Source organism: Bactrocera oleae, chromosome 3, assembly GCF_042242935.1.
Source record: "Bactrocera oleae isolate idBacOlea1 chromosome 3, idBacOlea1, whole genome shotgun sequence".
In the NCBI taxonomy this organism is placed as follows: Eukaryota; Metazoa; Arthropoda; class Insecta; order Diptera; family Tephritidae; genus Bactrocera; species Bactrocera oleae.
The window spans coordinates 24,023,650-24,051,008 of record NC_091537.1 but is presented as its reverse complement, the minus strand read 5'-3'; the positions used below and the strand labels follow the sequence as shown (position 1 = coordinate 24,051,008).

The following is a 27,359-nucleotide window of genomic DNA, read 5'->3' as shown; positions in this document are numbered from 1 at the left end:
TCAGCCGCTCTTCCGCATTGCAACTACATATATACATACACATACTTACATCCAGAAGCTGTGCGCGCGCATTTAAAAGTGAATGAATGCCCTTTGCATATCGGAACTCATTTGTATATTTTTATCAGCAATATTTGTTTTGTTGCATTTTGTCTGACTGAATGTTGCATTCTTTGTGCAGTTGAGTACTTATGGCCTTTTTTTAAGCACACCCATGCACTGCTGCTTGCCTCTGTTGACTGAATAAGAGCAGTCTCTGTTTAGATTACTCGCTCACACCCACACACACATATTCACATGCATTATGACTTCTGTTTTTCGTCGTGGATAATCTTTGGAGCATGGCTGACTGTGCGGCTCGGTTTGGCGATGAGGGCATTCAGTAGTCATGCTGCACATCGTTGCAGCTCCTTCATTGTGGCATCCACTGCTGATGTTTTGGTAGCCACCACAGCGGTGGGCATTGTTTTGCGGTTGTTATTGTTGTTATCGCGCTCATCTTTATTTCTTGTTAATTCCTTGTAGTCTTTGATTACGCTACAAATGCATGGGTGTGTATGTGTGTGTGCATTGCTGCTGCTGCTGGCGGTGCAATCGCTTTGACGTTCTGCGTTATTTCACATTGGAAATTAATTCAGCTTATTTAGCTTAGCAGAGCACTTTGTATTTCTTGTTTTCACTTTTTATTTTTTTTATTGTTTTTTTTCGGACTTTGTTTTTGCTTTTGCCGCTCGTATTGACTCAGTAGTATTTTTAATTATTCCATTTTTTACTTCTGCTGCTGTTTTGTTTATCTTACGGATTGTTTTGTTATTCTTTTGCACATTTCATTTATTTCTTACTCAATTTTTATTTTTCTTCGTTTCCTGCTACACTGCTTGTTCTCAAGCATTATACCGATAGGCAGATACGGAAATGAGCGAAGTTCTCTCACATCCATTTGAACTCATTCCTATTTAACGATACATACAAATTCAAAAGCGTCCAGGGCATCTAGTGCCTCAGCTAATGATAACTTCAAATAGCTTTACTTAGACCGGTAATTTCAAAATTTTAACAACTTCGATAATAACATCATATTAGCAGTACGATAATTGGGTATATATATAGCTATGTATGTATCGATTTGCATCGGACTATAGTGTTCATTACTGTCGCATTACAACAAACAACTTTAAGTAATGAAGATATTGAATTGGCGCAGTTAACGCAACCAGCATGACAGTTTTTGAGATATCGATCTGAAATTTTGCACACAAAATTATCGATCAAAATCAATTACGTGTATGGAAATCTTTTTTATTTTACAAAGTATCTTCACAAAATTAGACATAGATTATTGTTCAAGGTAACGCTCCAATCAATGAATAATTTGTTTATATCGAACTACTATAGCATATAGCTGCCATACAAACTGAGCGATCAAACTATAGACTTTGTATGGAAAACGTTATTTTTTTGACAAGATATTTATCACGAAATTTTTTATGAATTTTATTTCAAGGTATTGCTGCAATCACCGAACAAGTTGTTCAGATCGGAGCCCTATTGCATATAGCTGCCATACAAACTGACCAATCTAAATCAAGACAAAGATCTTTTTATACCGCTTTTAAGAAATGCAATAAGTATTGATTTTAAAAACGTTACACTCTAACGATTGGCGAATCTTTATTTTTTTAATTCACACAAAGTTGAGATCGATTACAACCTGAAGCTTTTGACTTGAAAGTAAACTACTCCTAGATTTTTATTCGTAAATTGTATGTAATACCTTACAAACATCTGATAAGCAATATTTACTTCCTGTGAGTGGAGCTAAAATGCTTTCTAGTATACATTGTTTTTGTGACAATAGTATCTAATCCAAAAAAAAAAAAACATTTAAAAAAAATTTAATATTTAATAAATCAATCTTTCCGTTTCCTTAATTACTAATCAGCCCATTTCAATACATACTAAGTATCAAATGTACAGATATATCCTTTCAAAAGCGGCGCACCACATTCCATTCCACCCAGTCATCAGTCGCAGCGCTGTGCTGTTCCAAAGAACCGCGCCGAGCGCAAGCAACATTAAATAGCAATCACCAAATGATCGCATCGCATCTCATCACATGAATACACACATAAATGGGTACGGTTTATGTGCAACATATGCCACATATATACTTTTATTAACGCATGCGACTCACATAGTTGCCAACTGGTATATTTCTTTTTTCTGCGCGCAAAATTTTGAGAAGTTGCAGCATTTATAACGAAAACAAAATTAAAAAAAAAAAACATTAAGAAAATGCAAATAAACACGTAAAGAAATGAATGCACATAATACTTGCATATGTGAACATATCGGCGCATGTGAACACAATGTTTAGGCGCGAGACCATCTTCTAGCATGACATCATGCCAAGCGGCAACGGAGCACCAGTCCAAACTCATATGCGGATGCTGGAGGCAGCAGGCCGGGGGGCAATAATATTCGGACTGCAGAAATAGCAATTTGACACTGATTTTGTGCGCCCACGCTGAAACACACACAGCTAAACAAATAGTGCCACAAAAATACACATACACACATACATGGGTATTGTATATGTATTAATCAAAAAATGCAAAAGCATGCAATTTTCGCGCCCCCAAGTTGCATTTTCTGACTTCATTGCGGTTCTCGTGTTCGGTGCCGTCACTTCCCCGCAACTGCCAATGCCACTGGGACATTAATATGCTAAATGTTTGAATGTGTGTGAGTGTACATAAAGAAGTATTACCGTTTTACGATCGCGCCATAATTGTTTGGACATCTTTACGACAGATTGTTATTAATTGTCAGTGGCATAGTGTCAGGCTAGCGCTTGAAATTGCATTGTAAATGCATTGCAACAACAACTATAAAATAATATAAGACACATCAGTAGCTGGCAGTTGGTTTTGAAAAAATACACCGCCTCAGCGCCTTAAAGTTGTTGATAAGCGCTGCTCATACAAGTGGTCACACGTACACACATATGTATACATACATATGTGTATACTGCCAGTTTTAGTGATTATTTGTTATGCTTTTCAGTATACAATGTTGCAGCAGATAGTGTGCACTGAGACTCAATATGTTCTAATTTCGCTTTAATGAAAGGCGCACATATTTAATGTAGCAACGCTTTTTTGCTGTCGTGTGAGTGTGTGTGTGCATAAGCATATTTCTCATGCAAGCATCTTTTTAAATTTTCTTATTTTTGTGTTCTGATTTTATTAATTCTTTCCATGCACAACTTTTAATTTAATACAATACTTTGCGTCAGCAACCACAAATTAATTGCCTTATGAATATAAATATAACTGTATACTTATGTTTACATACATACTCAATTTGTTATATGCATATGTGATCATCAACGAGACAAAATTTTCATTGGCACGTTTATTTTATTTTTATTTCTTTTTTTTTTTGTTTTTTATTTTATACAAATGCAGCGCTGTGCCTTTGCTCGCAGCGTTGAACTAGTTTTCTTATCGCTTATGCCAAACAAAAAAATTTCAGCGCGTTCAATAAGCGTGCATTCCTTGCTCTTAGTAACTGCACAGCACAGCATAGCGCGACCATGACACAGGCAGTTCTGAAGAAGTGCATTAAATTATGTTCTCTATTACTAGCTTCCCATTGCAGTTTATCTGTTGTTGTTAATTGGCCAGAAAATTTACTTAATTTGTATCGCACTAAATCATTTAGAACAATTAAATGCGTCTATTTATAATTTCCCCTAAGTTGCGCATTTTCTTTAACCACCGAAATAGCAAATATGCACCTGTTGAATGCCGAAAGCAGGCCCGCAACAGATATGCTCTACTGTTATTATATTTTTACTATTATATAATTTTACAGTTACGTGAATTCCGCAACACAATCCCACCACATGCCTGTGAAAGATTTTGGTGGAACAATAGGCTATTCGCTCTGTAGATTCCACAGTTGTCTTTTCGTATAGAAATGTTTTACATATCTCAATAATAAGACAAATCTGAGAAACGTTTTTCCAATACGTAAATCAGACAGCATTTTTAACTACAATTCTCTCAATGAAAATGCGAATGAGATAATCTATTACAACATATACATATCCTGTCTGATCTGTTGTATAAACTTTGCGGATATACTTAAATATATGTATGTACAATAATCTGTGCCAAATTTAATGCAGATGATATCTTGTGAAATAACATAAAAGCGTTTTCCGTACAAAGACTGGATTTTGATCGAACCGTCTGTATGAGCTATAAGCTATAGTGGTTCGATATCAGCGGTTTTGACAAACGAGCTTCTTTGGGAGAAAAGAATGTATGCAAAATTTCAGTTGGATATCTCAACATCTGAGAGACTATTCACATGGCTAAAGCGACTCAGCTCGTCAGGCTGATTATTTACATATATATATATATATATATACGACGCTTACTTCTGGTGTTACAAACTTTTTGGCGAACTTATTATATTCTGTTCTGGGTATAAAGATGATATACTCGTATATCTAAGGACCTTTCGATATTTTCAATTCAAGAAAAATTACGAATCGAAACTAATATGTTCTTATGAGATAGATTTCGGTTCTAGTTTGATTATATTTAAATTACTCTAAATTAACAATTATGTTTATAAGTACTAGTACTATGAACTACCTTGGGTCATAAAATTTCTTGCAGCGTAAGAGAGATTTAAAACAGAAAAAGTAATACATATATATTTTTTAAATGATTCGCATTTACTTATTATTTCCACCACTGTATTATTCATTCAATTAAGTACACATAAAATTTATATAATGTGTTTTTAAAAAATTGATGTGCTGACTTTCATCGTGCTACGGGTAGGCGCCAACACGACAGCAGTGGCTTTGCGCCAATTACCACAAAACCGCTGATAACCCAAATTTGAGCCGGAGATTAGAGCTTTTTATATTTTTTTAGATGCGTACAAATAAATATACGACTATACGTAGGCAAACAAATTAATATTTCATTATTATGACACGACATGTTGTTTTTGAAATAAATTGTGTCAAGACGTACTTGTAAATATATTTTTATAAATATATGTATGTATCTGTCCACATATTACAAAGTATTCTAAATTAAAATCAAATGCCAGTGATTTATAAATATAATTCATTAATAATAATAATAAATCAAAATAGAATATTTATGGCCTACCATGCGGGTATTTTGCTTGTGCGGGTCATGTTAGAGCAACGGGGAGTCATTAAACTCATGACCTCAAGACCTTATATGGACGACCCCACAAGCTCAACGCTTTGCCGCTTTTCATTGTATTTTACTATTAGATTTTTATTACTATTTTTCATTGGCGCTTACCATTACATTGTACTATAGGCCTATTTGTTTATGCATATTTTCATATATAGTAGTACATAAACTAACACCAAATTGAGTAAAGGGATCTTTGTAAGTTGAAAATAGTGCATTCGAATATTGGCATCGTTTATTTTATTGTTGTGGTCATAAATTCCATGCAACAATAAGTAAATAAGCATTTCAGTCCGCCTGACAGTGGTATGACAATGCAACTGTTTGTAATGAACAAATTTCAAAGTTATATTAAAATATATAGACTTTTTCTTAAACAATTCGCTAAGTATAGGTATATAAGTTCCTCATACCATTCCTTGGTTTTATTTTTTAATATTCTCCTTATTGCGATTATTTAAACCTACTTCGTAATTTCCTGTTAGGTTCGTCGTGCCTTTAAACTTTTATCGCTAATAGTAAATACGTGTAGTGTTTATGACTCAAACTACGAATGAAATAGGTCAAGGATTTCATTAATCAACAGCAGTGTACGCATATATTTATATATTGTCAGAAAATTACATTTGTTTGAGTGGCAGATAAGATATTCTGGAAATACTTGTTCATACAGGCCCATGTTTACTATTGAACGTCCAAATGAGAGTTATATGGTTACTCATACGCACCGGCTGACTAGCGGCGCTACTAAGGTAAATGCTGTGTAGTTACTTACCACTGAAAATTTCACGTGAGTTTCACCTTCAACATCAGATCCCTATGGTTAATTCTCAGATAAGTAAGATTTCTATAAAATTAATATATAAAGCTATACATACTTGTATGTAGGTATTCCACCATCTGCTGGATAATCGCAAATTCCGCGGGTGCATGCTGTATCAAGAATTTTCTATACCCTAAACATGGTATATTAAGTTTGCCACGAAATTTATAACAGCCAGAAGAAAACTTCGGAGACCCTGTAAAATATATATATACAAAATGATCAGCATGACGAGCTGAGCCGATTTAGCCATGTCCGTCTATCCGTCTATCTGCATATAAGCGAAGTAGTCCCTCAGTTTTTGAGATATTAATTTGAAATTTTGAACAGGTCTTTTTCTCCTTAAGAAGTAGCTCTTTTGTCGGAACCGCCGATATCGGACCACTATAGCATATACATAGCTACCATATAAATTGAACGTTCGGAATCAAGCGTTTGTATGGAAAAATTATTCAGTTGACGAGATGTCTTCAAAAATTTTGGCATGGGTTATTGTCCAAAGAAGGAAGATAAATATCTGACCTTTTGATAGTATAAGAAATGTACCTGTAAAGAGTATTAAAGCTTCGATGTAGCTGTAGTCAACGTTTATTCTTGTTTTTACTTTAATTTTCGTTATGCATTACACTGCTACACGAAATGTTATTCAATAATCCAAACAGCTAAACTGATTGCTTATTTCTGCACTTAGTGAAGCGGCGTAGATTTTTTGCAATACATGTAAAAAATCAAAGGAACACTTTTGCAAAAGGTCTACTTGTCGTTTTTAAGAGCTAGTTCAAATATATGCAAAAATCCGAATATTAGTTGGTTTACAACAAATATTGCAAGTCGAAAAGTGCTGAAGTCCAACAATTGAATGTAGAGAAATATAAGTGCGGCAACGTAAGAAGAAGCGAATACAAAGTGAAGCGTATGAGGAATAAGAAAGGAAATATGAGCACGAGTATCAGAAAAAAGAAATGTGCAGACAAATACTTGAAATAAATATATATGGCATATATTTAAGTATTACATTTGCACATACATAAGTATGGCTATATTAAGTAATAATTGCATGGCATTTGCTTTGACTTCATTGCTGAGAATATTTTCCAAAATCAATTCAGCAAATTTTTCTTTGTAAATTATTGTGTATTTATGTGTGTGTGCGTTTTTATTTTACTGCAATTGTTTGCATCACGATTTGCATTAGACACGGAACGTCAATAAAGAGTAGATTTCTGCTCTTGAAGATAGTTACTTGGGCTAAGGTGTTTCGTAGAGAAGACAATCAACAAAACAAATGGAGCTCATATTTCTACTTAATTTTTAACGTGTAAGCTGCATGTTAAGATATCGAGCGGTGTACGGAGCATTTTTTTTATTTGGATGTGCTATACATATTCCTTAAGCTAATTTGCAAAAATTTACACTAACAAATTCTTGTAAGTTGGTGTATGTGCTCAATATCGATATCTATCTATATCTTTTTCATTGTGTTCTCTGTAATTTATACCACTCGGGGACTGCCGCGGTAAAGCTATTGCATAGCTTTTTTTATCAACTTATGCGATTATAATTATTTATTTATTTTTTATGCAGTAATTTTTTTTCTTTGATATTAATTCAAGTTACACTTATTGAGCGTGTTGATCGATAAGAAAACACATTGTTTTTTTTTATTGAATAAATGAGTAACTGAAATAAGAAACATAAGTTTGAAACTTGATATTCTCTAAATATCTGGAAAATACCGCGTCAATGGTGGACCCATATTTTGTTGTGGGTTCTTGTGGATCATTATACATTTTAAAATTAAATTTTTCCGAAAGAAAAATTGTCAACCTCTTTGATATTTTATCAGCGAAGTTGTTGTTGAAATCGACAGCCAAGATAAGTGGAAATTTATTACTATTGAAAATCCCATTAAAATACCTCATTTCAATTGTATTGTTCAAGTCAAACGAGATACTGTTCTAAAATGTGGGGTAGCTATTTATTAAAATAATAATAATTTTACTAGTATTATGACTCCGAATATTGAATAATATATTTTTTATTAAATTCTATATTTTTATTTGTCATTAAAAAAAATGTAATTTAAATATTATTATTTTTGAATCACCCTGCTCTTCAATTGATTTGTTCCGCTTGATATATGCGACGATACGCCTAAAAGTATTCAAACATTTTGCGCATGCTTTGTGATCGTGTTAGATTTATTTCCGTTACGGAATTTATTGATTTAGTCCCCAAGCTTATAGAACGCGAAAGAAGCTATGCAACAGCTTAAAAACATTAACTTCGGCTGTAGCGAAGCTATAATTCCCTACCCGGATGCATTTCTTATAGCATAAAAGGTTATAGAAACATTTTGATCTTGATTTTGATCGGTCAGCTTGTATGGTAGTTATGTTATAGCAGTCCGATTTGAACAATATATATACGATAATAGCATTGACTTGAGTAATAATCCATGTCAAATTTCGCAAAAGTTTTCCATTCACGAATTACTGTTCAAAACAATGCTATATACATCTGAATAAATTTTCTAAAGCTATATCATATAGCAGATCGAACCACTATAGCATATAGCTGCCATACAAACTGAAAAATCAAAATTTAGTTCTTGTATGAAAAACTTTTTTATTCGAACGACGAGATTTTTTGCCATTTTCGCTTGCCTTCCCTCATTGTTGTGTATGACTTCAAATTATTCTCACACCATGTTTTATGTCGTATGATCCGTCATAGAAAACCCACGTGTAACGTCAAATGTTTGTGTGACTAGTGCTAATCGGCGATGAGCAAAGCAGCGACTTTCAATCAGCCGCTGCGATGTGTCGAAGTGATATGCTTTCGCGGCACTTTATGTAAAACAATAATGTGCAACGACGCTAAGTTCTGGGTGTGAGCCGCCACACATACCACATGCACATGCACACATGTGCTTCGCTGTATCCAGTGCTTATCATCGTGATAAAAATTGCGTTTAAGTAGACACAAACATTTTGACCTTAAACTATTAAAACAAATGACATCAAGTGTTGAGAATGCGAAAATGTGTTTTTGTGTGATTGCATGTTCCTGTACACATGTGTTTTATAGATATGTATGTAAACGCATTATGCACTACCGGCTCATCCATGTCAGCGTGCGCACACATGCACACACATACAACATAGCTCATATACCGCTACACATCTGGAAATGCTCTCAAATGTGCCACTGACACAGTTCGTGGTGATGGGGGCACGTCAAGTCATAGTGTGTATTTCACTTTTTATTCGAATTTTGCAACTTAAAATATGCTTATAATGGGCATGCTAGAGTTGTTATTCTATTTTCATGGCTTTTCCTGTCTGCCCAAATGAAACGAATTGCATATGTCAAGTGCATCATAATCCAGCAAATGAGAATTGCAGAATTCCACAGCAATACGCAAAAAAAAACGCCAAGTGCAGGATGAATGCACATTCACACATACGTAGCGAAGAAAAGTGAGCCCTATAGAACAAACTGCTAGTTCAGCTCAAAGACTAGTTCCAAATTGTCCAGCTTTTGGTTAAACTACACCTTGATCTTCGATTCGCCAAGCGTTATAGAGTAACGAATCAAACAAATCATTCTAGCTTACGCTAACAACTGATGCATGCGTCTTGTGCTACTCTCTTTAGCGAGGAAACTCTTCGGCGAATCGATGACGACTTATATTATAAATTCAATTTCGTTCCACAATAGAATTAAGCTATGGACAACAGCTTAATTTGAAGTATTATTATTAATTTTTTATTATTAATTTTTTTCGCAAAGAAAAACCTTGTGATTTGTTGTTGCTCTGTTATCTGCTTCGAATTCGATAAAATAAGCAAATAGTTTTGCACTCATTAGCTTGTAGAACGTCTAAGGTTTGAGAATTCGTTGTTCTCTCGTTGCAAAAGGAGAAATTCGTATAGTTACAACGATATGTGTATCTTTTCACTGGGGTCGGATACAACTCAAATGTCATTGGTATTGCTTATGTAGCTCTCCAACTCATTATACTAATGTACCAATGCGCTGTTGGAACTAATCACTCACTCACCCATGTGTTCGCATAAAGGTGTAGTTGACAAATACCGTAAGTAATCAGAAATAATAAAATCTAGTTTTAGGAGGTGTCACCGCGTTTCGAACTTATTTTGAAAAGTCAAATTCACTCCACACATTTACCTTACATGAATCTTCGCATGGCAGCGAACCATGCATTTGGGTGTTCAGTTTGTATGTTACGTCCGCAAGTAGTATACGACTAGTCTACAGTCTGTGTAGTGCTGAAACTGTTGTGGCTACTGATTTACTTTATTGGATTCTATTACACGTCCAAGTTCACAAATAATTTTTTTATACGAGTGCATTTATTTAATTTTTATTTAGCCCATTTTGAGCGCAATTTAAGTGTCAAGTTCAATGGTATTGCAATGTCAGCGAAAAGCTAACTGCCAGCCGGCCGAAGTGAGCACATACCAACAAGGGAACTGAATGGATCCCACCTGTTCATTGTGCTGTAAGCGCAAATGTTGGTGAACGTGTGCATTTAGGTGAAAATTCCGTCAGCATTAGCATAAAATAAACATAACTGATATTTATATAAAACACAACTGTTATTTAAATATTTATTGTAGGTAGAAAGGGATAGCTGAAGGAATTTCTTCTGACTCTGAACACGTGCATACTTATTAGTATACATACTTATATATGTATGTATATATACGTACATAGTTATGAATATGATTGTCACTAAAAACCTTTTATTTGACTTTTGACGTTAACATTTTTTTTTAATTCTTTATTATTTAGACTTCAACGCAGTCAGATAACTTTTAGATTGGCATACTTCTCATCAGCCACAGGTATAAGAAATATTGTAGCAAAATAATTGCTAAAATGAGACATGTCTGTCTGTAAAATTTTGCACACGTCATTTTTTGTTCAAGAAGTTGCTCATATGTTGGTACCTCCGATATCGGACCACTATAGCTGATATACAAACAGAATGATCAAATACATACATGTTCTTGTACACAAAACTTTTTTATTTAACAAACGATATTCACAAAACGGTACAATTTCCAAAGAAATTCAGATCGGACCATTATAGCATATAGCTGTCATGTAAAGTGGCCGATCAAAATTAAGATAAGTATTGCATGGTGAAAAATGCGTGTAAAATAGATTCGATAAGCTATTCATAATTACGGTTCCATACTCAAAAGCAAAATTTTTGTAATCCAGCACATAAACATTAAACAAATAGGATTCAACGCTTGCAACATTCATTTCGCGGCCGTGCATAACGGTGTACTTCCAGTGATGATGCAAACTGGCTAAATATAGGTTGTAGGTGGTATATGTAGTATTGCGCTCACGTACTATGCTAGTATTTAAAGTGCTTTGCTAAAGTGCACTAAATTTATTTTATTGAACAATAAACGCAATCGCGTCTGTGTAGGGGTGTGCAGTGGAAAATTCACATTTGTGGCTGTTGATGCACATTAATATATGGAGAAAATTTAGACGACTTATACAGTGTAAATGCATTGAAGTAAAACATATTATATTTATGTATATAAGACTGTGCGTTATTTGTGTGTGTTTGTTTATGTACACCAATACACGCACATCTTGCAATCTTTGCTAAAATAGCGAGAATGATGCATGCGCTCACGCACATATGTATGTATGTGTGTACTCAAATATGCATCTTGCTATGAATATTGTAAATACAAATGAATGTGTAAATATGTATGAACCGATATAAGTTCGAATATTTCAATTCGACTTTGCCGTTCTTAAAATTTTCTTAGAAATCATTCACACGCTCACGCATACTATGTATTTTTTCAGTTTTATACCCAGAAGGAAACGGCGGAGACTTATAAACAATATTTATACATAATCAGCATGACGAGCTGAGTCCATTTGGCCATGTCTGTCTGTCACGCGAACTAGTCCTTCAATTTTACACGCCCTTTCCTGCCCAAGAAGCTGCTCATTTGTAAGAGCCGTCGTTGTTGGACTACTATAGCATATAGCTGGTATACAAACTGAAAGATCAAAATCATGTCCTTGTATGGAAAACTTTTTTAGTTAACGAAATATCTTCACGAAATTTAGCTCAAATTATTGGCCAAGGCAACAGTACAAACAGTACGAACAAACTGTTTAGATCGCATCACTATAGCATCTATCTGCCATACAAACTCCGCGTTCGAGAACAAGTTTTTCCATTGAAACTTCTCAATATGTTTTAATATGTGAGGGGTATTTCAGCTTCGGTGCAACCGAAGTTAACATCTCTCTTTTGACAGATCCGATAGCTGGTATAAACGCGCTAATTCAGCTCCATGTATATTAAAGGGTGGCATACTGGCTAATTCTTCCGCAGCGTCGCTTAATATGTTTCGGAAAGCACTTATTACTCGAATTGCAGAGAGTCTAAGCCTATGCGTTTATTAATCTATATGATTTTATATCCATATTAGGGTCGCATACCATACAACCGATCTCCGAATAAAAATCGCCAGCACGCATCCTCTATTTGTCTTTTCTGTACTCGTATATTTTATTTGATTAACCTGACGTGCAGGCCATGTACTCCTTAATTTTTTTTGTGTCCGATATTAGTCCAAGATATTTCAGTTAAATGCATTTGTATATATATATGTACAGATATACAGGTTGGTTGAGAAGTTTCTGCGCTCAAAATTCTGTTTTTGGTAGGAAATATATTTTTTTATTCAATATATTCTCCCTTAACTTCAATAAACAATGCTCCTCCAATAATTTTATGCCATCCCTGTAATGACTTTCCGGAAGCTCTGCAAAATACCCGTCTACGGCTGTAATAGCTTATTCGACGAAAAACGCTTTCCACGCAGGAATTGTTTCAGGTTTCTGAAGATGTAGTAGTTACTGGGAGCGAAATCTGGTGAATACGGTGGATGCTCAAGCAATTCGTACTTTAATTCATTTAATTTTGTCATGTTAAAACACCTATGTGAGCAGGTGCATTGTCCTGATGAAAAATGATTTTTTGTGCAATAATATTCAGAGTTGATTGTTTTACTTTCCTGCAGATAATCATCAACAAAATTTCCTTTGCATCCCAAAACCCTGATGCTATTTCTTTGTGAAAATAAAAACTTTTCAACCAACCTGTATGTGGTTGTTGTTCTGCCTTGGAGTTGAGTGTGGATTCCTTACAAATAATATGCAATCCAATCAAAAGAACTGCACCAAAACACCAAAAATAGCAATCGAAATTTACTGGAATGCAACTGCATATTGCTACACAACTTAGAACATAGTGAAACACATTCCCGTTGTGCAATGTGTGCTAAAGCACCTTTCATGCTGTTCATTTACTGTTACTTTACCGTTGTTTACTTTCAGCGCATTTTCAGGTGAACAGCACTGTTACATACGACTAAGAACAACACATATATACATATATACACATGTATATAAATATTTAACTAGATGGCTAACACGTACAATGTAAGAAGCCACCCACCCGGTTGCGATAGACAAGCGTCTGCAAAAAATTCGTTTACCACAAATTTCTTTGTTTGCGGCCGTTCATAAAATAAATTTGTAGTTTGCTTGTGTTTACAAAAGTCTTCTAGTAAGTCTGTTTGTAGGAAAATGTTTTGTTTACATTAACCTCCTTTTTGGTGCATGAGTTCTTTATTTGTTACTTTCATATTTTCTTTTTCGTACTGCTGGTGTTCCACAATTGGTTCTAAATATCTGCGATTGTGTGTATGTGTGCTCGTATTTTTGGAGGAAACTATTCTTCTAGCATATACCTATATATCAAAGCTTGTGACAGATGGTGTGAAAGTCATATAAAAATCTGATTCATCTGCTATAAATTATCAAATGAATCATTTTGTGAACTGCGTTTGTTTTTTAGCAAAACTTTTGAAAAAACATTAATGATTATATAATTAAACGGTGCACCGAAGCTATAATACCCTTCACAAATACAAAGGTTTCCATACAAGAAATTGATTTTGATAGGTCAGTTTGTATGGCAGCTGTATGCTATAGTAGTTCTATCCTAACCTTGGACAATAACCTGTGTCAAATTACGTAAAGATGTCTTGTCAAATAAAAAAGTTTTCCATACAAACACTGGATTTCGTTCGCACAGTTTTATGGCAGCTATATACCATAGTGGTTTGCTATCGGCGGCTCCGACAAATCAGCAGCTTCTTAAGGTGAAAAAGACGTGCGAAAAGTTTCAGATCGAAATCTCATAAGCTGAGGGCCTTAATCGCATATACATATAATAATGCTGATTTTAGGCAATATGGCGGTTGACAACTCAGTTGCCAATGATCAGTACACATATTCCATGCATAATACAAATTTTGATATACGTTTGCTTCCGGCTATTATACTGGCGCTAATCGCTTTAGATAATAGCGTTGTTATTTACATACGATACAAGATTCTGTCAGGATTTTTAAAACGTAAACCATTTTGTAACAATTATATTATATCGGCAAATACCATATAATTGTTAAAGAAAAATTGGGCCTTCATGCGATAGTTTTTTGGGTAGTTAGAGCTCACATAAGATCATTAACCGCTGAAAGATATTGAGAGCTTTCTGCGCTCAGCAGGATAACTCTCTTTCTCTCTAGTAATGTTCAGAGTGAGTGGTGAGTTGGAATCGTTTCAGCACTTACATAGAAGTATATCCTGACGCTCTCACACTTTTGACGCTTTCTAAACACACTCTGTTTTTCATCTCTGCAGCCATCCCAATCAAAATTCAGCCAATAGCTAAACTAATCCAACTAATCTTAGCTCGCATTGCGTCATAGAATGTCCTTAGAAGCAGGGAGGCCGTATATATAGTGGCTGCCGGAAAGCGGCTGCTTATATACTGATTTCCGGTCCACAAGGGAAACGAAATAGCTGATGTGATTGCCAAAAATGTTATCCGCCTCTCTACCGAATCAGTACAGGAAATACGCAAGTCGCAAAAAGCAATATACAATAGAATTTCCGAAAGAGCTAACATACAGACCAGGGTGAGATGGAATGTCTTAGGGACATGCAGGATCGCCAATATCATGCAAGAGAATGAAAGGAAAACACGCATGACTTTTTACTCACACGGTTTCGAAAAGACTCCAGGACGGTGGTTGGCCTAGTCACAGGACACAACTCACTGCCATCACATGCTAGCCGTATGTGCATTATTAGCGTAGAAAGTCCAGTGAATGCATGAGAGAAACGCTGAAGCACTTCATGTGTTCCTGTCCGTTCTTATGTAGAACTCGGCTTGGATATCTAGGTGCTTCGCAGTTTAAGGGACGAGATGAAGTATCAGAATTAGATATCTCTATTAAACTTCCAAAAAAACGTTGACGTCCTGTACGATGCAAACTGAAGCTTGTATTAAACTAAATCTCCATCTCCCGCATTACAAAGTAGCTGTAGATCAATGTACATATGTAGTGACAGCCAGTCAGTATAAACTTAATTAACCTAAGAAATCCAACCGGTTTGATGTATTAACTGCAACGCAGGTTTCGATATTTAGAATTTGGTCTTTACTTAAATATTCCAACACATTTCTGATTTTTAGTTTTCATACATAGGCTTCCGGTTTTTAATGATGTACAACATAAATTTTCTCCTCGAAGTGCATATGTTTTTAAATATTTTTGAACGAAATTGCACCAGAACATGAATGGCATTTAACACGCATGAAAAAAGGATGGAACCGTTGCCTACGCCTCCAGACAATTTCCAGTTAATAAAAAATGCAAAGATAATAAAAACAATAAGTGCATGTCACATATACAATTATACAATATACATATGTATGTCTATGTATGGAAACACTTGCTCTCCGTTGCTTTTATGATCATTGAGTTGGCACATTTATGACGCTATGTTTATTGTTTTGCTTTCGTTATTGAATTTTGTATGCAGCGAGCAAATGAAGGCACCAGCAACATACCCGACACAGATGTGCCAATTGGTTTCATTTAAAGCTGGCGTGCGCTTAGTTCAGCACTTTTTTCAATTTTTTCAATTTCTATATTGTTTTTATTTTTTCTTTGTTTTTGGTTTTATATAAATTCTAATATTTGTCTGCAATTTAATTTATGTGGTTTTTATTTTCAAGTTCTTTTCATTACTCGCTTTAAGGCTGTACGCGCAACATGCTTCAATAGTGCCACACTTCAATTCAACTGCAAATAATCAAGTAAATTAATTTTTGGCATTTTTTATTATTTCGCCTGCAGTAATTTAAATGAATTCTAATGAATTTTGCAAAATTATTAGATTTTATTGATAGAGCATAGACGCATTTGAACTGGAATTTATTTTAATTAGTGATTGATTCCACAGTGCTTGTGTCCAATATAAGCCCAGTTGTTAAATTATTATTTATCGATAGGTAATTTGAATTCGAATTTTTAACTAAATACTGTTTACTTCTCACTTACTCAGCAGACAAAGGACGTTTATGTGTTGGTTCTTTCAACGTAAACAATTATGTTTTATCTCAAATATTTATTATATATAAATAAATGGTATTATATTATATACTAGGTAAAGTAAAAAGTTCGTTCGGTTTTTATTGATTTTTCAAACGATGATAACTTTGTGTACATTTGTCTGATTTAAGTCAAATATACGTCGTTTTGTTCGTAAACTTGCTGCCAATGAGATGCTAACTTCATTACCTAGCAACCTAGGAACCTAGCAAACCACTTTTGTGCTACACGTTCGTTTACAGTATCGGGCCCATAAACTAAATTAATTTTTTCAGCCGCTTTGGCTGCTTTTTCGCCTTGATCGAAGTAAAATTGTAAAAAATAGGTGTCCATCTTTGACGAGCGCTTACAACGTACTGAGTCAATAAATCGAAAAACTGTCAAAGACAAACTTTTAGCGCGAATAAACACGTTTTCAGCGCCGTATAGTATGACATGATGTGACACGTAACACTAGTACTATGGACAATAACGCCATCTCTTAGATAAAAAACGAACGAACTTTTTACTCCACCTAATATAATAGTAATATAAATATAAATTATTATTTTATTGAGGCATTTTAAAAGTCTGCTTATAGCCATCATTTTCGTTAGTTTTAGAGTTCCAATTTAATATAATCATTTCCGGAGATTCCAAAATATTTACTTGAAGTTGACGAAAATTTAAAAGTTACTAAGCCGAAGTCGACCAACACATATCAAACAGAACACAAGATATTGTTTATTCATAGATATTATTATTAATGGAAAGGTCCGCAAACTTCTGTTAAAGTTTCCCAAAAAATATGAAGAAATCTTTTAAAATATGAATTTAGATTAGGATCACAGGGATCCCACTTGGATAGTTGGAGCACCAGTCTTTATACCCTGAATAAGGTATATTAAGTTTACCACGACGAGCTGAGTCGACTTAGCCATGTCCGTCTATCTGTATATACGTGAACTAGTCTGTCTATGTTTTGCTTATTTGTCGAAACTAGAAATCAAGTTCTTGTAAGAATACTTGAACCTGTGAAGTGTATTATGGCTTCGATGCATCTTTTCTTGTTTTAGCTTATCATAAATCGACCCTTCCTTCTTAACCCATGCACGAGTTCACGCACTTATTGATGCTGACAGTTTTTTGTGGTCACAACACAATATATATTTGTCGGAACCGCCCATATGGCACCACTATAGAATATAACAACCGTACAAGCTGAACTATCGGAATAAAGTGCTTGTATGGAAAGCTTTTTCATTTGACGAGATGTTCAGACCGAATCACTATAGCATATAGCTGACCGATCAAAATCAAGTTCTTGTAAGGAATCGCTTGTATTTGTGAAGGGTATTATATTATAACTTTAGTGCAACCGAAGTTAACGCTTTTTCTTATTTTTTCTTCTTTTTAACATTTGATTATAGGATTCTTGGCAGACATTAGTTAGTAGCGTAATTTTGGTATCTTTTCAGACCCTTTATTGGTAATATTCTCTCCGTTTGTTGGTTAATATGTGGTGGTTATTGAGGATATGCACTTGAGAGTAAGTGCTGCATATTCCTTAATTATTTACATATAGTTGCTGCAGCTCCAATTGTGGCTGCTGTTTATGTTTACTTTGAGCGATGCACTGGTTGTACATTGTAGGCAAATTACTACCATTTTTATACTCTCGCAACCTGTTGCTACAGTGTATAATAGTTTTGTTCACCTAACGGTTGTTTATATCACCTAAAACTTATCGAGTTAGATATAGGGTTATATATATATAAATGATCAGGATGAAGAGACGAGTAAAAATCCGGGTGACTGTCTGTCCGTCCGTCCGTCCGTCCGTGCAAGCTCTAACTTGAGTAAAAATTGAGATATCTTTATGAAACTTGGTAGACATGTTTCTTGGTACCGTGAGACGGTTGGTATTGCAGATGGGCGTAATCGGACCACTGCCACGCCCACAAAACGCCATAAATCAAAAACAAATAAATTGCCATAACTAAGCTCCGCAATAAGATACAAGACTTTTATTTGGTACATTTTTTTTTTTAAGTGGGCGTGGTCCCGCCTCTAATAGGTTTAATGTGCATATCTCATAAACCGCTAATGCTATAATAACAAAATTCACTGGAAGAAAAATTTTTTAGCACTTCTATTGACGGTGTGAAAGTAGTTGAAATCGGGTGCCAACTCCGCCCACTCCCCATATAACGGTACTGTTAAAAACTACTAAAAGCGCGATAAATCAAGCACTAAACACGCCAGAGACATTAAATTTCACCTCTGGGATGGTATAAGATGACTTTATAGGAACCGCGTTCAAAATTAGACAGTGGGCGTGGCACAGCCCACTTTTAGGTGAAAACCCATATCTTGAGATCTGCTTAACCGATTTCAACTAAATTCGGTGCATAACGTTCTTTTCATGTTTCTATATCATAATGCGAAAATATAATCGGACTACAACCACGCTTACTTCCCATGTAACACCATTTTCAATTCCACCTGATTCTTTCACTTTCCACTATGCAAATCAGGCAACAATGACTGTATCGGGATAAAACTTTGCGTGAATAATGCGATTAAAGTATGCCATCTTGTGGCCAAAAATTGTCTAAATCGAACCAAAACTCTTTAAGCCCCTAAGTACTAAATATGTGGACCCCAGTGCCTATAGTTGACCTTCTACCGAAAATATCAGTCAATCCACAAAGAAATCTCAAACGCGTATACTATTAGACTTTGCGAGAGTATAAAATATTCGGTTACATCCGAACTTAGCCCTTCCTTACTTGTTTTCATATATTTTTCAAACGGTTAAGGAAAATTTTATATTTGTCGGTTAGTGAGCGAATTTTTGAAAGATAATCCGGTGAAACATGACTATTTACTCGACAGTCAGCCTACGAACAGCTATCGTTTCAGCAAAAAATTTAATTTTCCAGCAAAAATTTACCACAAGTTTACGTTGATTAGACAGTCGAGAAATTGGAAACTGTTCCGTTCTCAGATAAATCGTCGGAAAATATTATATAATTGGCTACGTGTCATGAAGGAAGAACGGAACGCCGCAGCAAAATCATTTGTATTTTTTCACGTCAACGAATACAGCCAATTTACATAATAATCATACGTCTTACTTAAGTCATAATGCCATTGAGATGGAAGTATAATATCTAAGCTATTGGAAATATATAAGATCTAGTAAAAAGAAATCCATTATTTTTGGAATAGATGGCTTTTGTAATCTGTATCTTGTGCTGTATAAGTGTGATCGGGTTACGCTATGTGGCGCTAGAGTGATAAGATAACGACAACTGCTATCTTGTACAAATATCGATAAAAATAACGATACATTAATAAAAAGCCTAAACATTGCACAAATAAACGATTGGAACCATTAAAATAAGACTGGAGACAAAAAAAACTCAATATATGGGTGCCACACGCGTTAGCGCAAACAAATCTTATGGCCGAAAAAAATCCATCCATTTCTGATACGGATACGTAGATAACTTACGACAACATCAAGTGAAAAAGGTCATGGTTGAATTGCGGTGAGCCATCGCAAAGGCTGCCCGAGGCAAGATTGACAGTCAGGAAGCTTTTAATTCGGACCAGCTTTAGACAGTAATAGTGGAACTGTGTGCCATCAGCACAACGCCAGGTCGCATACATCAATAGTGACTCGCCAAAAGCTGCTGGAGGTTGGTTGGTTGGGAGGTTCTTATGCATCACCTTATAGACTGAAAATCGACTATCTCAACTTTTCGCTAAGGGAAATATAAAGCTGTGTATGTATTTGTAGTAAATAATAACATACGATACTCGAAAGTGCATTATATACTCATGCATTCATATGCCTTAACTGCTTGCTGTGCAACAACGTTCGCTGCAAATAAAAGCGTCATGAATAGCAACGACGCTATCGATTGTTTGCACCAACCAACACCTAAAACGCGCAGCTTAATATCAATAAATACATATAATAATGCATGTGTAGAAATGTAAATCACTATGTACGTACATATACTTAGATCGAGCAAGCGATCGGCACAACAATAGCCGATATAGTAAAGTTAAACCGTCCAACAATTGCTAGTGCCGTAATCAGCGAAATTATCTCATTGCAGCGGAAATTGTGCAATTAAAGTGCAACTTTTAGATTCCTTTTCCTACAAACAAGATTTTAGTACATACAGATGTATGTGCTGCATATTATAAAATTTTAGTTTAACAATTTGTATTCGTTTTATTTGTATTTCAATATTGATTTTTATTGGTAGTAAATTTATAAAGTAATACTAGTAGATCCGTGGCTTTGAAAAAGTATTATTCTAATAAAAAATTTTCCGCTCTACATAGAGGTCTTCATGCTTTCCTTCATGAAAACATTTCGTAAAAAGTTATCGGCAATAAAAGTCATACATCAAATGACCTGAGCATTCATACAAGTTATATATACATTCTGTGTTGCTCATACGACATGGTGTACTTTGTGACTATAGTATATTTGATGCATAATAAAATTTTATATTGCAATATCATTCGGAGATAAAAAATTAATTGCAAAAGATTAACAAATCCCACATTAAATGTATTTCACATATAATTAAGGCACGGTTTATATTGAAAATAAAGATAATAAATATAAAATAATTAGTTAGCTAACGATTTTATAACGATTATATTATTGTCAAAGTTTCCAAGTGACGTTATCTCTGATATTTTTGATTACCCTGGAGAAAAGTTAATTTCGTGTTTTGATAAAACATTGTTTCCTGATGGAAAAAACATCGTTGATGCAGTGGTTTGGTAAGTATTTCAGCAATCGATATGTACGTCGAAGTTTACCTAAACCCATATTTTCATTTGCAAACACGTTGTTCCGTTGTTAGGCTAACGACTTTGAGCCCATGAAGTATACATACTTGTACATAAAGCTTCTTTAACATACTACCAGAGATTCACATATTTAATCTTGGGTGTATACTCTTCCTTTGCCTGTTATCTATGTCCCTATCTGTATCCTTTAACCCTTTATGTGTGATTCAGAGTTTCATTTCTTTAAGTTAATTTATGAAATGATTTATTTAAATCGAAAATATTTTCTTTCATTTTTAGGAATCGGGAAAAAATTGCAATAATACGGTATGTGATTGTAAGGGATTGAAGGGACGTTCGGGTACTATCGGTCTGAAGGGCTATCCTGGTATTGAAGGTCCACCCGGAGATGTTGGTCCAATTGGACCGTTTGGTCGACGTGGTGAATATGGTGATCCAGGCGAATATGGCGAACAAGGCGAAAAAGGCCACCGAGTAAGATATTCATTTGTTCAATATATCTATAATATCATTTTGAACATTATTATATTTTAGGGTGACATGGGTGAATTAGGTTTACCTGGTCGACATGGTATAACGGTGAGTACTACTTGAACCTGACATTCATTCCTAAAAGGGAGCGTAAAGTGTAAACGCTGTACACATTTCTAGGGTACCACTCATAAAGCTTGAATTTAGAAACGAAAGTTATATTCTATTATTTCTAATTTTTTTTAAAATATATTCCGAGTAAAATATACCATTTATATGTAGGGTCCCGCTGGTGAAGACGGTCCTAAAGGCATCTCCGGTATCGATGGCTGTGACGGTAAATCTGGTCAGCAAGGTTTACCTGGTTCACCGGGCCTAAATGGTCAGCGTGGTCCAATAGGTAAACCCGGCCCACCAGGACCTACAGGTGATGCAGGGGAAGGTGGTATCAATTCGAAAGGTACCAAAGGTAATCGAGGTGTCCAAGGTCCTGATGGTGTAGACGGTCAACCTGGATATATCGGCATGAAAGGTTACAAAGGTGATATTGGCTATCCTGGCATAGAGGGTTCAAAAGGTGAACTAGGTCTTAAAGGTTATAAGGGGGATATGGCAGAACCCGCGAATTTACAGCTTTTCGGTGAGGGTCAGCTCGGCGAAAAAGGTGAACCTGGAGATGGTGAAGAATCTCCACTAATTATTGGTGTAGCAATAAAAGGCTACAAGGGTGACCAAGGCTTTTTTGGATTGACGGGTATCGTTGGTGCGCCTGGTGAAACTGGCGAATTGGGCAATACTGGTTTACCTGGCCCTCGTGGTGATACTGGCGAACCGGGTGAACGTGGAAAACCTGGTAAAGCAGGTGAAGCTGGTTTTTCTGGTGACAAAGGTGCTAAAGGTGCCCCAGGCTATAACGGCCTCGATGGTGAAGATGGTTTGAACGGAGAAGTTGGTGATGACGGTTTCGATGGCTTTCCCGGTGAACAAGGTCCTACTGGTCCCCCTGGTATTTATGATCCCAATTTGGATAAATCTTTTCCGGGACCACAAGGCCCTCAGGGTGATATCGGTCCACTGGGTAATCCAGGCCTTCCAGGAATACCTGGAAAGCAGGGTCGTCGAGGTCCATTTGGTCCTCCAGGTCCCCCAGGTGATAGAGGTTTAGATGGTTCACCTGGTCGTCGTGGTGTAAGTGTTAAAGGAGATGACGGTGATTACGGTTATATGGGATCCCCTGGACCTATGGGGCCTCCTGGTAATCCTGGTCTTACAGGACGCCCTGGTCAAATAGGACAACCCGGGTTAAACTTGATAGGACCTAAAGGTTTCGCCGGAAGGTTAGGTGTACCCGCTACAAATGGTTTCCGCGGAGATCGTGGTGAAGTTGGATTGCCTGGCGATAAAGGTGGACCAGGTGATGGTGTCAATATTGTTGGTCCTCCTGGTTTTGAAGGCCCGCCTGGTAAACGTGGCCCGCCGGGTGTCGATGGTAATCCTGGGTGGCCAGGTGAGCTCGGTGCTAAAGGTATTCGTGGTGACGATTGCGGTATATGTCCAGCTGGCCCCAAAGGCACGAAAGGAATACCGGGTGATACAGGGTACCCTGGTGTACATGGTGCACGTGGTCCCATAGGCTTAACAGGTGAGCGTGGACCGAAAGGTTGGCCTGGTAATCCCGGACCAATAGGTCGAAGAGGAATTGCCGGTCCTCCAGGAGCCAGTGGTGGTATGGGTCGTCCTGGACCTCCTGGTCGTCCTGGTTCTCGAAATCCAATTAATAATATCGAGAAACCAGAAATAGGAGATGTTGGCGAAGCCGGTGAACGTGGTGAACAAGGTGTAACTGGTGATATCGGTTTCGATGGTAGACCTGGTATACGTGGGGCCAAAGGGGAAACTGGACTACGAGGAGATTACGGTGATATGGGACGTCCAGGCAGAGACGGTTTGCCAGGAAGATCGGGTCGTGATGGTAAACGTGGTCTTGACGCTTCTATGCCTAAATTTTATTTGATCGGCGAATCTGGACGAGATGGTCGCATGTAAGCTATCTTAATAACTGACATTCTTTAATAATACAATTCTAAGTGATAATTTCTATTTTTTAGAGGAGAACGTGGCGAACCAGGCAGTGAGGGACCAAAAGGTGACAAAGGTGAACCAAATCCCGGCCAAATATACGATAACAAAGGTGAAGTTGGTGATGTGGGTTTAATTGGTTTGGTTGGTGATAAGGGATTTAAGGCCTCAAAAGGCCAAAAAGGAATATATGGATTAACAGGAGATATTGGCTTGACCGGCCTTACAATTCAAGGTGAAGTAGGTGCAAAAGGATGGCCTGGCTCTATTGGAGATTATGGAGCACATGGAACTCCTGGAAATGCTGGTCAGAATGGTTTTCCTGGTCTTGATGGCAGAGTTGGCCTTAAAGGCTACCGTGGTGATCCTGGACGTAGTGTATTACCTGGCGAAATCGGACCCGATGGATATCCAGGTATTAAAGGAGAACAGGGAGACATCGGATGGCCTGGTAGTCATGGGCCCGCTGGTACGCCGGGTATTCAGGGTGTAAAAGGTGCGAAAGGAGATTTCGGTGAATGGGGCATACAAGGTTTGCCTGGTAATAAAGGTCCTCGTGGTGACTACTTGGTTGGTTATCCTGGTCGCGAAGGAGCTCCAGGTAGAGATGGAAGAACTGCTCCTCATGGAAGAAAAGGTGAAAAGGGTGTAACGGGTTCACTGGGATCTATAGGAGTACAAGGTGCTAAAGGTAGCATTGGATACCCAGGACTACGAGGTCGCTTGGGTGACCAAGGAAGACCTGGAGAACCTGGACAAACTGGAAGCCCAGGTTGGGCTGGAATCCCTGGCGAACCAGGAGATCGTGGTGATATAGGCTTTGACGGTAGAAACGGTGATAGAGGACCACGTGGTGCACTTGGAAACATGGGGCCGAAAGGTAATTACAATTCTTTCACAAGTAGCAATATAAAATTATATCTTATCCATTTTCAGGTCAATCTGGTGATGTTGGCCCGATCGGACGCCCTGGAGCTCCTGGAATTCCAGGCAAACGAGGTGCTGTAGGTAATCGCGGTATCCCTGGACGTAGTGGCCCTAAGGGTAATGCAGCATACAGTGGCATTAAAGGAGAAATGGGCGATTCAGGTATAAAGGGACTACCAGGACTTGATGGGATTCCCGGTGCTCCGGGAGAACGAGGTCCTGTTGGCGACTCACCAAGTGCATTAAATGGCTTACCAGGACTAAAAGGAGATGCTGGCATTCCTGGACGTTACGGTTTGAATGGCTTAAAGGGACAAAAAGGTGAGCAAGGAGAATTCGGGTTAATGGGACGTGTTGGAGAGCAGGGTGATAGGGGAGATGTTGGATTAGCCGGATATCGTGGTCGCGATGGTCTACCTGGAAGAAAAGGTGTAATTGGAGCTGTTGGAATGACTGGTTTCGTTGGTGCCAAAGGTGATTCTGGTGATGCAGGTTACCCCGGCTTACCTGGTTTGGTTGGCGATAGGGGTGATGTCGGTGATGCCGGATCTATAGGAATTCAAGGTGAGCGGGGAGATGAAGGCTACCCGGGACGACCTGGTGTACTGCTACGTGGATTCGCAGAAAGAGGTGATAAGGGTGAACAAGGCTTTCAAGGCGCGCCAGGACCTATTGGTGTATTTGGTCCTGATGGAGCCCCTGGTTATCCAGGCCCCAAAGGAGAACGTGGTGACATTGGCTTAAGTGGAGCTGCTGGTTTGGATGGATATTTTGGTGCCAAAGGAGAAATGGGAGATAAAGGTTATCCTGGAGCAACTGGTCCAATCGCTTCATTCATCGAAAAAGGTGACGAAGGTGAGCCCGGTTATGATGGTTTCCCCGGACGTCCAGGCCGTTTGGGCCCAAAGGGAGCACCTGGCGAGCAAGGCGATTATGGTGCAAATGGATTAATTGGTATGCCAGGCATTTCTATAGTTGGGCCGAAAGGTCAAACTGGAGATGTTGGTTATCCTGGCCCATCAGGTCGTAATGGTTTGCATGGCAGGACTGGCCTTAAAGGAGAACGGGGTGATGATGGCAATCAAGGTGAACGTGGAGAAATTGGCTTTGCTATTCGTGGCAAAAATGGTGACGTGGGTGATATCGGGCTAATAGGAGAAAGCGGTAACGATGGGCTTAAGGGTGAGCAAGGTGATCAGGGATACCAAGGACGTCCTGGACCGTTCGGTTTGTTAGGGCCTCGTGGACCACAAGGTGATGCCGGTTGGAGTGGTGTTGATGGCTTGAATGGTCTTGAGGGTATCAAAGGTGAAGCAGGAGTTACATATGATTTTAACTTTGCGCGTCCTGGTGATCGGGGAGAACGAGGACTTGATGGCTTCAAAGGTCAAATGGGTGACATCGGTGAAATCGGTGAAACTGGAAGCATAGGTCGTCGCGGCCTAAAAGGTTATCAAGGCGATCAAGGATTCATGGGTTCTATAGGTCTGGATGGTCCAAAAGGTGAGCAAGGAATGCCCGGTTTGGAAGGTCCTCCTGGTCTTACCGGACTACCTGGCTCTCAAGGACCAGTTGGTGCACCTGCCCCACCAGCACCATTACCAAAGAGTCGCGGTTTTGTATTTACTCGCCACTCACAATCAGTATCCATACCAGAATGCCCGATCAATACAAATTTGTTATGGGAAGGTTACTCTCTTGCTGGAAATATTGGCAGCAGTATGGCCATTGGACAAGATCTAGGGCTATCTGGTTCCTGTATGATGCGTTTCACAACAATGCCTTATATGTTCTGTGATGTAAATAATGTATGCAATTATGCACAAAACAATGACGACAGCTTGTGGCTTTCCACTGCTGAACCAATGCCAATGAACATGGCACCGATTCAATCTTTCGATCTGATGAAATTCATATCACGGTTAGTATAATTACTTACAATATTGGGTATATTTTTACTCCTACACATTTAATTTATTATTTTTGTTAATAGTTGTGTAGTCTGCGAAACGACAACGCGAATCATTGCACTACACAGTCAGAGCATGAGCATACCAGACTGTCCGAATGGCTGGGAAGAAATGTGGACCGGTTACAGTTATTTGATGGTATGGAAATGCTATTCAAGAAAATATATGATTTTCCAAGAATTATTTCTATTCTATTCACATAAATAGACTACAACTGATAACACTGGTGGTATTGGGCAGAGTTTGGTATCGCCCGGTTCTTGTCTGGAAAACTTCCGCACCAATCCAGTTATTGAATGCCATGGACATGGTCGCTGCAACTATTATGATCCCCTGGCTTCTTTCTGGTTGGCGGTAATTGAAGAGCACGAACAGTGGTTACAACCAAGGCAACAGACTTTGAAAGCGGACCAAACAAGCAAAGTAAGCCGGTAAGTATCCGTAATTGCAATGATATGCA

The 27,359-nt window shown here is 37.4% G+C and overlaps 1 protein-coding gene across 1 annotated transcript in view; it reads left to right on the top strand.

The window, feature by feature from the left end:
• vkg (Collagen alpha-1(IV) chain viking) overlaps window positions 1–27,359 on the top strand; it is a 39,598-nt gene that overhangs the window by 11,283 nt on the left and 956 nt on the right. The window contains exons 2-8 of the mRNA XM_014240706.3: window positions 21,732–21,926; window positions 21,987–22,031; window positions 22,206–23,965; window positions 24,032–24,882; window positions 24,939–26,850; window positions 26,923–27,037; window positions 27,107–27,330. Of these exons, the coding sequence (XP_014096181.2) occupies window positions 21,732–21,926; window positions 21,987–22,031; window positions 22,206–23,965; window positions 24,032–24,882; window positions 24,939–26,850; window positions 26,923–27,037; window positions 27,107–27,330 (5,102 nt within the window). The remainder of the gene's footprint in view (window positions 1–21,731; window positions 21,927–21,986; window positions 22,032–22,205; window positions 23,966–24,031; window positions 24,883–24,938; window positions 26,851–26,922; window positions 27,038–27,106; window positions 27,331–27,359) is intronic.